Genomic DNA, 12554 nt, shown 5'->3' with positions numbered 1-12554 from the left:
CCTGCGTCCTCATCATGAATGAATGGATCCCAGATGACAAGTGCGTTCTCAACAAAGTAAACTGGCAGAGCTTTCAAGCACTTCTTGTCTCATGTCAGAGGTTTTTCTATGGGAGATGCGGGATGATTTCTGAGACAGAGAAAGGACTTTTGTGACTGTGCACCTGGGACTGGAAGGAGCAAGGGAAAACCACCCTCCCAAAACGAATACCGAAAGTGATTTTTTTGTTGTGAGCATAGTGTGCCCACACTTTATTTATTTGAGCAGCTCTGTGGCTATAGTGGGCAGAAATGGGTAGAAATAATTAAAGGCATTGCCAGGAGTGGCTTAGGGTCACAGCCTGCTATAGGCATAATATTTAGCTGTCAGTCTTCTGTTGCCTGTTGTGTTGAAATATAAGAGCTAAGCTTTTGACGAACAGCTTTTCTTGGGATGGAAAAATCAAAAGCACGTACTGCTTTGGAATCTGTATGTAATCTGCCATTGGCAGAGCTGAAAATAAGAAAATCATGTCCCCAGAATGTTAAGGAAACACGAGGAGTCATGGCTCTAGTGTCTCTCAGCTGGACATTTTAGTGACACTTTCATTCTGCTTATTCACCTTTACAGAAAATATCTTCTAAGCCTTGAAAACCAAGGTGCTAGGATACTACAAAGGCCTGCAGCCACGCACCAGGAGGACATTATCTCAGTTGGCATCCCCGGTGGTTGGTGCTACTTCCAGGAACAACTGGAGATGTAAAGTGACTCTTTGTAAGAAGCGAGGGTGGTGCTTGAAGCGAACCAGTGGGAAATAAAGAATGACACCACTGAAAATGAACAGGATGATATAGAGGATCTCAAACTGGGGTTGATCAATGACGGGAGCTAACACCAGGTACACAGCTGCCATCAGCATGATTATGGGGATCATAATTGGGACCTGTGAAAGCAAAAGATCAGCTTAAAGACTCAATGTAACACTGGGCCACTGTGGGTATGGACAACCCTAAAACTTCTGCACAAGGCTTTTTAGATGAAACCCTGGTGCAACCTGAGGTATTAACTACAAATCCCAGTTAGTCCAGACATCTTGTTTCCTAGCCCATCCCCACTCCAAGGTTGAACATCCCTGCAAGAGCAACGCCACCACCACACACCCTAAACTCTAGTCTTCCCTGCCCTCCTAGACTTGAAGATGCAAACTACTGGTGTTAGTGCTAGGCCTGTTCTTGCTCTCCCTACTCCTTTGCATGCAAAAACTGAACTGTAGACAAAACACAACAATGTGTATGAATCACATAACTGAACTTTAGCATCCTTGGGCAAAAAGGGTTATTTCTTTTGGATAGGTGGACAGGCAATCTCAGAAGCTATTTCTGTAAGTCTGTTCAGAAAGCATTTAAATTTAAACTTGAAGCCATCCTCCTGAGGCTACTGAATGCACAAGACAATGATTTCACAACCAGGTGAAAAACTGAATGTTCAAGCTGGAATTTTTCATTTTTTCCCTTTGTGTCTTTTTGTCCAGTAAGTGGAAGACTTAACAGCACATTGCTCTTCTCTGTCATGCTAAGCCCCACAGGACACTCAGTATAGCTTCACACAGCTCGGTAGCATCAGCCTGCCATCTACATCCTGAAGGAACCCTTGAAAACCAGGATGTTCATTCAGCTTCTCGCAGGGAGAAGTCACTGTCCTGCATTCATTTCCTTGGTCACAGAGGAAGCACTGCAGCTTGACTTGCTCAGGGGACCAGGGGAAAGAACAGGTAATTCCTGATTTCCTTCCACTTAGCTGTTTTGTGGGGAGCAAACATGTCCCCTGGACAACTCAAAGGACTTGGGGCATTCTTTTGTCCTCTGCAAGGTTCTTACACCTGGGCTGCCTTCTGAGGAGTGCAACCAAGTTCTCAGAGCATAAGCAGTAGATCACATTGTTGGCCAGAACCGTCCTTCATTTTCTTCTTACCTCTCTTATAAAAGGATATGGTCGATATGTTTTCCACAGTGAGGGGGCAGTGTATTATTAGTTTATCAAGACAGAGAAGCCAGCCTTAACTTACGCTGGTATATTCACAGTATCTTGCCCCTTGTTGACGAAACATGAAATTAAAAAGCGAAGGACAACCACACTAAATCTGTAAGCAACCAGCCCCAGCGCTCTTTTTCTCCTCATAATGCTCTGTAAGTTATTTGGGAATATAGGAAAAGGGTTTGAGGGGTTTATGTTTTTACTTCACCTTATAAGATCTTGGCAGTTCTGGTTTCTTGATTTTTAAATACAGGAGACCAGAAATAGTCACGCTGTAGAAAAACCATGCTATAAAACTGGAAGAAAAAGGAAAGAAAAAAAAGACAAAAAGGACAGCATTACATTTGTGGTGAGATCATCCAGGAATGTCAGGCCTACCTTGCAGATCCCAGATGTTTACATCTCCAATTAAAAAGGAGAATATTGATATAAATGTGGTAGTTCTTCCATTCATTTCCTTTCCAGCCCAATGAGCACTTCAGAATGATCTAAATATTATAGATTCATTTCAATATGAGGATGAATCACATCCAGTTAAGTACATAGTGACAGAAGCATTCATGCGTTGCAAAAATGCTGGTTCCTAAGCTCTTCCTTTTCTTTCTTTCCCCTCTCCCCAGTGTTGGTTAGAAAACAATAGCCCCTGCTCAGAAAAACATTGGAAGAAAATACTTCTAAACAATTCAAAACCCACGATGCAAGCAGAAATGCTACAAGTACGTACCTGAAAAAGTTCACAATGGTGGTGAAGTTTCCTGGTATTACCGTTATTAAAGACATGGCAGATGTAAACAGCAGAGCAGGGGAGGGTGTGAGGCATCGCATGTGAGCCTCCATAGACAGAATGTCTGGCTGAAAGACAAAAAAACCCAATATTCCATTATATCATGTACTTGGAGATCTTTACTCATCCACCTCTGCTGCTGGTGGGAGCTCTGCCTGCTGCCAGAGCCACTCATCATCATTAAATAAGCACAATATAAAAGCTGCTCAAGTTCAAGGAGTAAACGTGGAAACTCCCTCAAGGATGTTTCCATTGTGTTTCACTGATTTCATACCAAATATGCTCAGTTTAGGCAGGCAAGATAAGGTTTTCAAACTAGTAATGCAACAGACTAAGGCTGAGTCAAATCAGAGCTTTCCTGATGATCATCAGGATCTTGTCCCACTGCTCTGCCCTCTGTCACATCTCTCTGGGACTTTGCTTTTCTAGGGCTGACTGGAAAATAAGACAAGGACTACTCCAGAAACATTTATGCAAGTAACTACAAAGCAAATCAGGATTTGTTCCAGAACATGGAATTACTAGCCTCTTTATTACTTGGCTTATGGGAAAAGCTTAATAAGAAAGGCTTCTTTATTTTTTTTAATTTCCAACCAAAATATCATGCAAGGACTTCTGCTAGAGCTGAGTGTCTGAGAAACAGTACTAGCATTCAACTCTTAGTCTGGTATGGTCAAATTCAGAACATCTGTGAACTGCTTAGTACAAAGCTTGCCACAATACGGCAGGTGCTGTCATCAGTAAGGGAAACTGTGAAACCAGTAACCACCAAAACCAGTAATCACCCAAACCAGTAACCACCCAGTCATATCCACCAACTTGGTCATCCATATACATAAAAGATTCCCTCCCATGCACAAAGAGTGAAGCTGGTGCAGAGTGGTATCCTTTGCACCTGGAGCTGAAAACCCAGACTGTGTGGGGAGGAAGGACCAAAGAAGCAGAAAGGTCCAGGAGGAATAGAACATGCCTACTCAAAACAGAGGAGGAGAATTCAGCTCACCCCAAACACTGAGAGGGAGAAGTGCGGGAGAGGTGTGCCTGTGGGTAAGTAGGTCCTTACCAGCAGCTGGAGTGGGGCAGTAGCTTATATGCCCAGGTACCAGCAACTGGGAAGACTGGGATACAGGGACTGCTACTGGGCAGACTGAATGTCTGAGCCCAGCTGCTGGTGGGGTCCACATTGTACATGTGTGTAGATATATATATATATTTTCCACTTACAGTCACCTGTTCAGCTAGAGAGGGGAACAAGATAAAGCCCTTGGTGCTGTTTGTGCTAGTGGTTGTGTGAGCATTGAGCATGTCTGCACGTGTAGATCTGTGTGCCCTGCTGTCTGTATAAGCATGTATACATATATATATGTATGTATGTATCTGTGTATACATATATATTATATACTTGTGTTTGTATTCCTATTGAGAATACATGCTGAACCTACCAGTTGGACCACAGACCATGGAGCAGCCTGGCCTCTGCTGGGCTCCCAGATTTGGCTCCACCTATCAAAACCAATTGAAAACGCCAGCTAGGTGAGATGGAAGACTGTTGTCACCTTGTAATTGCTATGAAGCTTGAAAAGCCTGGAACACCCCTGAGACCAGCTTTTGTAGTCAGTCTTGTATGCAAAGGCAGCTTGCCAGTGCTGAACTACCTTCCCAGCACAAGCAACGGTGCCTTACAACATGCAGACATGGTTGGGTTTCCTCTCCCTGGCAGGTATATTGGCTAGGACCCCCCAGGCCTGTGCCATGTACTTCAATACATCAGTATTTCATTTCAAAGCTGTTATTAAAATTCAGGTTAGATGTAATTATGTATCTTTCTGAAATTACGCGGCTGAAGAAGAAAGTCAGGAAACAACAGACACCTGACATTTGAAAAAGATGGGGAAGACAGTGAGCAAGAAGCAAAACACTGAAGAGCTATCACTCTACCAGCTGAACATACATGGTGTTTTCCTCTGCTTTAATGTTACAAGAAGGTAAAATCGCTCAAAGCAAGACAGATCTCTTTATTTTTGCCCTTACCATATGTCCTTCCCTTGCAGCAGTGTAGCATACCCGGCCTCCGCTGAAGAATGTGCCATTGGATGAACCAAACGTAGACAGTGCCACAAACAGGGACATGAGCCATGCCCAACGGCCCAGGACTTTGAGGTGGGAAAAAGTTCACAGCTTAACATCACAGCTCATAATTGTATAAATACTCATTGTAGAACCAGGCAGGTTTCTTCCCTGCATTATTCTCACTGATGTATTTTTTTTCCAAAGCCTTTTAATGATTTAAAGCCTTCTTCCAGTTCCCGTAATATTTAGTCACTTGTAAGTTTGATGTGCCCAGAAAAGGCAGCTTTCCTTCCTGCCTGGTGTATATATGTATCTACATCTGTTTACACTGCAATGGTGTACAAAGCTGTCAGAGCAGGTAACCCCACCCCCGGTTTTGAGTGCAGGTGCAAATCCTGGATATGCTGCTATTACAGGCAACAGTATTAGCTTGCAGAAAAACTGTTCCCAGCGGACCTGAAGAAATATCCTGCATTATAAACTCTTCCCCCATATCCATAAGAATATAAGCCTTTAATTCCATAGGCATGTATATCTGCTACTCTGTGAATCAGGCTAAAGCCAAAGAAATTGTTTGAATTTCATAAGTTTGATTCTACAACATGTTCAGGCATTTATGGTTTTCATTCTCTATAACAGGAGTAGCAGGGTTACAAATAGAGTTTGAGGTAATTATAATCTTCTCACTTAAAAGTGAAGCTTGTCTTCTGCAATGGAGCAGCATGAAGAATATGAATTGAGCATTAAATGCAGGTGTTTGGGGTAATTATCACGCACACACACACAAAACCAAACACACTGTTCCCCTCATTGGCAAAAATAAAAAATTCAGACTTTTTTTAGAACCCTTTCCAATTCTGAATCGTGGCTTTGAGCGATATCTACTCCTTTTTAGTATCACCTCTCCCAAGTATCCAAAATCATGAATTCAGGTCTCCAAACTCATGGCAGGAGCTTAACTACCACAATAATTTCAAAAATGTAGCTTGTAAGCTTAATATCTGGGTTATGGTTCTTCAAGCTTCAAGTTAACCTACTTGCAATAACCACAACTAAAATGTCTCCCTTGTGAAAATGATGGAATCTGGTTATCTTTTATTACCATGTGACTCCAGAACACAAGATCTCAAGGGGTAACTACATATATCACAAAATCAATTATAAAATCTTCAGCAATTGCGTACTTTGCATCTGTGAGATTGGTGCTCTGCTGTTTGGACCCTGAAAATGAACTACAGGGTGTACTCCAAGTAATTTCTTACAAGCAAACTGAGATCTGCAATTACTGTTAAATCATTGGCATCAAAGAAATGCTGGGAGAGTTTCACGAGTTCCTTTTGTGGCTGAACCTCTCACCACTGAACAATGTATCTCTCTGGCAGTTTTCTTCTTATATGGAGAATAAATGCATTTCAATGTGACATGTCTTCCTCTGTCTTCTTTATACTCCTCCCATCCCTTCTTATTGACCTGAATAGATGCATTTTTGCTTGTAAATCACAGCCATTACATCCTCCTTAGCCTTAGCTCTCTACCTGTCCTTTCAGCTTTTGAGTGCCCAGCTTTTTGGTCACTAGTTCAATGTTTCTTACTGAATTTCGTTCTTGGGGTGAAAAGATTAATCAGGCAGGAAAAAGAGATGTGTTAAAAAGGAGGAAGCTCATAAACAACTTGATAATCAGGAATGATGGGAAATGAAGTGCAGGGAAAGTTCATGATATTGTGGCTTAGCGAGGCGCTGTAACCTGTTCAAACAAGGCACTAGACCTTTTAAAGCTCCTACTTACAATGACATGAAAGGCTATTAAAGAATACATCTAGCAATAGCTCAGTCAGATCTTCAAACTGGACATCTTGTGTAATGCACACAGAAGCAAAGCTGCTGCTGACTTGTTAGGAAGGAGAAGCAACATAATCCCTATGTCATCGTTTCAACCAGACAACTCATTTAAGGCTATAATGGATTCTGTGTCTTTGGAAATATTTAGAATAAGGCTGGATGTTCTGGTGGGAGATCATCTGGTTAGAAGTTGATAGTATCTACATCGCTCATGACTGTCCTTTCCTTCTCTTCCTAAAATCCTTGTCTTGCACAAAGCCTGCCTGATATCACCAAACACTTCAGGTTGGTGCAAGGTACAAACAGTTTCTGTACAACTCTGGAAAAGTACATGTCAACTTAAAGATACAATTAGCAAAGGCTGCACAACCCATGTATAACACTTCTCCTTCTCAAAGGTGTTGTAGACACCAGTGTTGTTTTCCATTTCCCCACAGATGGAGAAACTGATCCAAAAGGCTCTGGTCTGGTCTAATTTCCAGGTGCTGAGCAGACAGGATTCACCCAGTTGGCTCCTGTCTCACTCCCAGCCCACGGACTCTGCACTAGAGGGGCAGCACATTGTCCTCTTCATTTTTCTGGAAATATCTGAAATGTGGGGTATCTCCCAGTTCCCAAGTTCAGATATGCATTCTCACTATGGGGAGATGCTCCTGGTATACATTTTATTCCTCTCTTCATGGTAACTGTCCATGGGGGAAAACATGAGCTGGAGAGAAGCCACGCATTCCCAGTGGGAATGAATGGGAAGTAAAGCATGTGCTGCAGACCACCCTATCTTGGCAGCCTATGTGCACCTCAGAGACCATGGGCCAGACAAGGATGGTCAGCCCTGACCTTTGGTGGGGAAAGGCTGACCTGAAGGTGACAGATCAGGGACTGGCAGCATGCTTCCCTGTCGCATGGCCTGACAGTTCTTCCTGGTCCGATCAATGCAGTGCCACCATTCCCACTGGGAATGATAACCAAATCTCCTGGAACTCAGGAGAGAACCTATATTTCACTGGACTGCATTGGCTGTGTTGCCACATGCAGAGCTCACCCCAAGCGGTGGCCACAGCTCCTGAAGACAGCAGTTCAGATGGAGTCATGGCTGCTAAGTAGCTCATGTTTACCAGCAAATGCAGGCATGTAACCAAAGGAATGGCAGTCATCACAGCTCTGTGGAGCGTCACCTGGAAAAGGGATGACAAGAGAGTTAAGCGCAGCACATTTACACCTTCACTGGACTTTTTTGTTTTGTCTTTGCCACCACCCATGTCCCTCAAACTCCTTTGCTGTTTCACAGAACAAGACTTAGATCGAGATTCACGCAGCAGTTTTTACACCAGTCTCCCAGAAATGGTAGGCTAAAGTAATGTTGGACATTTAAGTAAACCAAACCAACCATCCAACAAAAAAAACCCAAATTTTATTAAAAAATACTTTGGTTCATGTTATCAATGAGAGAGCCAATCTTATTTTACAACGTAAATTTATAAATTTATTAAATTGAGCAAGTGGTAGCAGATAAAAAGAAACAGCGCTGGCCACCCAAAGAAGCCCCCACTCTGCCCAAGACGCACATGCAGGGTCTTTGGGAGGCTGTCCTTTATATTTCTCGGTTCAAGGCTTCAGCCAATCCCGCTGCTTCTTTTCACTCGGATGCTGACGTGGCTCTTTTCCATTGCTTCCCTTTGGTGCTGGGGTCTCATCGTCGAGAAGTTTCGAGAAGTTTCCAGAGATTTCGAGAAACGCCCATTACCAGCCTTATCACAACCTCCCTCCCCTATATGGTGCATATAACAAGATACAACTTCAAACTACCTAGCCCTCCCCTTAAAGCGGCAACGTCGGGGGAAGTCTGAAGCTGCTCTTAAAGGGGCCGCGCCTCAGCATCTTTTTTTCCCGCCCCTTTCTTTTCCCTCTCATAATCTTGTGTAATAATACAACTGACTTCCCTTTATAACTCACGAAGTACAATAGTTACGGAAAAGGAATATGTTTCCAGTTACAGAGAGTTTCTTAGAGTGTAGCAAGCAATATTTCCCTTTCAACCTTTTGATGAACAAACCCCACACATTACAAACTGACACATGACGTACCAGTGTGTATTGCATCACGTTTAATTCCTCTACAGGTTAAATCCAAGCAGGGCAGTGCAAAGGGTATTAGCTCTTGGAAGGATTTTATTTTCTTCTAGTGACAGAGTGCAATCCTGGAACACCACAGATCATCTTGAGGCTCAACAAAATCAACAAACACTACCTTACGCAGCTGAAAACACTGGGGAAAAAAAAGAAGTAGTAAAACGTGAAATAACAAATTTGCATTCCCACCATAGGACAAGATACAGCAAATCCTTACGTGGTTGCCTTCACTCCACAAGGGTGTGAATATCAGTGCTCGAGGTCCTGTGAGAGAAAGTGCCACATGACCCTAGGATCTTTGCTGCCATTTAGGCCAATATTTAACTGTGTATTTTCATTTTAGCTGTAAAATCTTTTGTACTGCACTGGTAGAAAGCACACTCTATATACACTGCACTCATAGCTCTTTCTAAAATAAAGGTTGTTCACTGCCTATAGTGTCTGATCTGTGCAAAGAGGTGATAGGGCACGGAAAGCGCTGATGTGAGATGCAAGTGAGCAACTTCAGTGCCTAAAGCACAGACAGAGCAATGCCAAAAAGTAGACAGTTAAAAGACAAGGTCATTCAAGGAGCTAGATTCCTGCTCCAGCAATGCTTCACTTGCTTTGAAGCTCCCCCTCCATGCAGTGAGGAGAGAGATAAGTGGGGTTTTGATGCATACATTATGGGTCAATTCTTCTACGTGGTGTTAAGAAACCTTTACGGATTATAGCAGTGAGGGCTTTCCTGCATGAATCTAGGTGTCTACAGTGAGATCCTCTAAACACTAAGGCAAAACTTCACCCCCAAAACATTCAAGTTCTTCCTAGTATTTTTTTAAGTCAATGGAGTATTTTAGTGCTTTCTTATAGATAGGTGGCTTTTTTGCCTAGAGACTCATTTTTATCCTTTCTGGACACATCCACAGGTGTCTTGTCTTAGAAGACAGAACAAACATGAAGGAAAGCTCTGTAGTCTTTCCTCCCTTCATTACCACTCAACACAATCATTGATAGAATCACAGTAGCAGCAGGATTAGTAAGTAAAGCCCAGCTCACTCACCTCAGGCTTCTTCAGTTCCTCAGTTACATAGTTCAGGTTGTTCCACCCATCGCAGGACCAGAGCCCCTGGTAAAATGCCACTCCAACTGCCCCGATACCTGTGGTCGTGTTCTGAAAAGCGCTGTGAAAGCTCTGAGTTTGTCCCCTGGTGAGCAGCACCAGCCCGCCTACCACGATCACCAGCAACACCGAGAGCTTGGCAGCTCTGAAAACGTTCATAACAGACATTGCCAGCCTCATGTTGAGACAGTTAACAATAGTTTAAAGCAGGATGCAGGCAGCAGCTGTACATTTGATGACAATAGGTGGAGACCAGCATCCTGGGTCGAACGTAGCAACAACGTATTCAGCAAAGCTCAGACAGCTGCCAAACCAGCTGGTCTTACCAGGATAACGGAAGTGTAGGTGAAAAGGAAAGCAGGAAAAGAACCAAAAATCCTCAAGATGTAAATATATTCTCTTCCAGACTCTTTAATTATGGTTTCAAGCTCAGCATATGACAAGGCTCCAAACATGGCCAGGAGACCACATGCTCCCCAGATAAGCAGGCTGCTGGCAGGGCTCCTCATATGATGTAGTACCCATTCAGGGGACACAAAGATCCCTGAGCCTATCATGGTGCCTGCAATTAATGACACTCCACTAATCAGGCCGACCTCTTTCTTCAGTCTTAATTTCTCCTTCCCTTCACTCACATCTGTGGATAAATTAGGTGAATCTGTTGTCTTCCTTTTCCTCATAGTGGAAATGTTAGGAGATGTTGTTCCGAGATAATATGTAATAAGACTGAGGCTTTTCAATAAGGACTGTCTCAGGCTTTTAGGGTTAAGTTAATGGTTACAAAAGTCACACTGAACACTGTCATGAAATACAAACTTACCTTCCACATTTTGCATTCTTTCATTACCCACCTTATCTTGATAATTTATCATGGTTCAGATCCTGCCAAGACTGATTATATTTTAATCTCATTGCAAGCAATTGTAACGGATAGCATTTAACACCACCACCTTACTGGACTATGCCTCTGATCATCTCTGCTTTAAATTATTCTTCAAATGGCATCTGAAATAAGGATCAGTTAAGCAAAATCCCCATGCAAACCTGTACTTTATGCTTTGATTACAAGTTAATGCTCAAGCACCTGCTTTAGTGCTCAACCATATATTCATTCCCCACTATGAAGTGATAAAACAAGCCTGTCACCTAATATGCCATGGCTTTGCTCAGTAAGGAACATTTACAGTGTCTTGGTCAAAGACACAGGAATATTCTGCTAAAAACAGTGCAGAGACTGTTCTTCTGCACAATACTAGGGCACAATTCTGGCTTTTGCAGATTTTAGAAAGTGCAGTTGAGTGAAAAGGCCATAATTACATTTTATGGTCCCTTTTTGCCAATACACGAGGTATGTACATTCTTACCAGATTATGATCTTCAGAGGACTTGCTGCTCATCATATATACATTTCAGTGCACACCCAAGAGAAATGTAGCACAAGCCTTTGAAAATGCCACTGACTCCTACTTAGATATCTAACAGGTAAAACTTCAGACTCCGTGGCAGGTTCTGCTATAAATCTGAATACTGCTACAGTGCTTGAGGGTGTATTTTGTGGGATGTGGTATGTATAAACTCTTCAGCAGACAGGAATTTCCATACGCCTTCCTCTCAACTTAAACTAGACTTCCCTGCCCGCAACTGTAAAGAAGGAGAATTACTGGCTTAGTGATCTCTTGCAGACTCCTGTTGTGATAAATACCAGAAAATGTGAGTAAGACCTTCCTCAGCCCTTCATGGAAACAGCAGACCTTGACTCTTTGAAACTGTTCGTCCTCCTCAACCATCTGAGCTAAAAAGAGCATGAATATAAACAGAGAAGTATTTTTTTCGTTTGTCTAAAAATTCCGTGTCTTCTAAATTGTTTTCTCTTTCTTTGCTTTAAAATAATAATTAAAAAAATCATCTCACTAACTTTGAAGTTTTCTGCAAGAATTGTCCAAAATAACAATTGGACTCCTAGCAAAACTCCCATGCCCAGAGGAAAAACAACACACAAGTCACATGATTTCTCATGCTATAGCAAATAAAGTTGCACAGATTTTAGCATCAGGTTAGAGGCTTTTAATTTCTTCAAAGAAGCAAAAAAGAACTCAAATCTCACTGAAGAGTAGGGTTTTTTTACAGTATAAATCCTATTAATAGATAAAGGAAATGAGAAAAGATGGGGGGGGGAAGTTGTGAGTGGTATTAGAAGCTATTCCTAATGCCAACTCATTTGTATTCACTAGAGATGGATCACAGCTGGATTTCTCCTAATTTCAAAGTCACTAATAAAAATCCACAGCTGACCAAGCTGTAGCTTTAACAGAAGGGAATACTTCATCTGTATTGAGTATGTTTTCAAGTCTTCCTAGCCAAGATGTGAATCCTGATAATAAACACAGGCACCTTGTACTGCAAGGGTATGAGTTAATGCATTTCAAGTTAATGGTTTGCAAAGTGCTTGAGGACCTGAAGGGAGGCATCTCAGTAATGCAGAGTATTTTGTTTTACTTCTACTAAGTGACATTGCTCCTCTTGTTAGCTGGTTTAGCTATTGATAGTGTACTTGTTAAAAAATGCTAATCACAGTGTCATTCCTGTCATCCTTCAGAGGTCTAAAGGTCTGGCTTT

The 12554-nt window shown here is 42.3% G+C and overlaps 1 protein-coding gene across 1 annotated transcript; it reads right to left on the bottom strand.

Annotated features, from left to right (window-relative positions):
• Positions 1-548: 548 nt before the first annotated feature.
• LOC133211098 (b(0,+)-type amino acid transporter 1-like) lies at positions 549-10711 on the bottom strand. The gene is given in 7 exon segments (XM_061351208.1): positions 549-922; positions 2222-2309; positions 2738-2865; positions 4829-4955; positions 7746-7882; positions 9879-10240; positions 10243-10711. Coding segments are annotated over 7 exon segments (1452 nt in total). The 5' UTR covers positions 10619-10711; the 3' UTR covers positions 549-688.
• Between the last annotated feature and the right edge of the window lie 1843 nt (positions 10712-12554).

The sequence above is a fragment of the Neopsephotus bourkii genome, unplaced genomic scaffold (assembly GCF_033783945.1).
Source record: "Neopsephotus bourkii isolate Nb327-2 ecotype Australia unplaced genomic scaffold, CSIRO-AGI_Nbou_v1 NB_565, whole genome shotgun sequence".
NCBI lineage: Eukaryota > Metazoa > Chordata > Aves > Psittaciformes > Psittacidae > Neopsephotus > Neopsephotus bourkii.
This window is presented reverse-complemented; position numbering and strand designations above follow the sequence as displayed.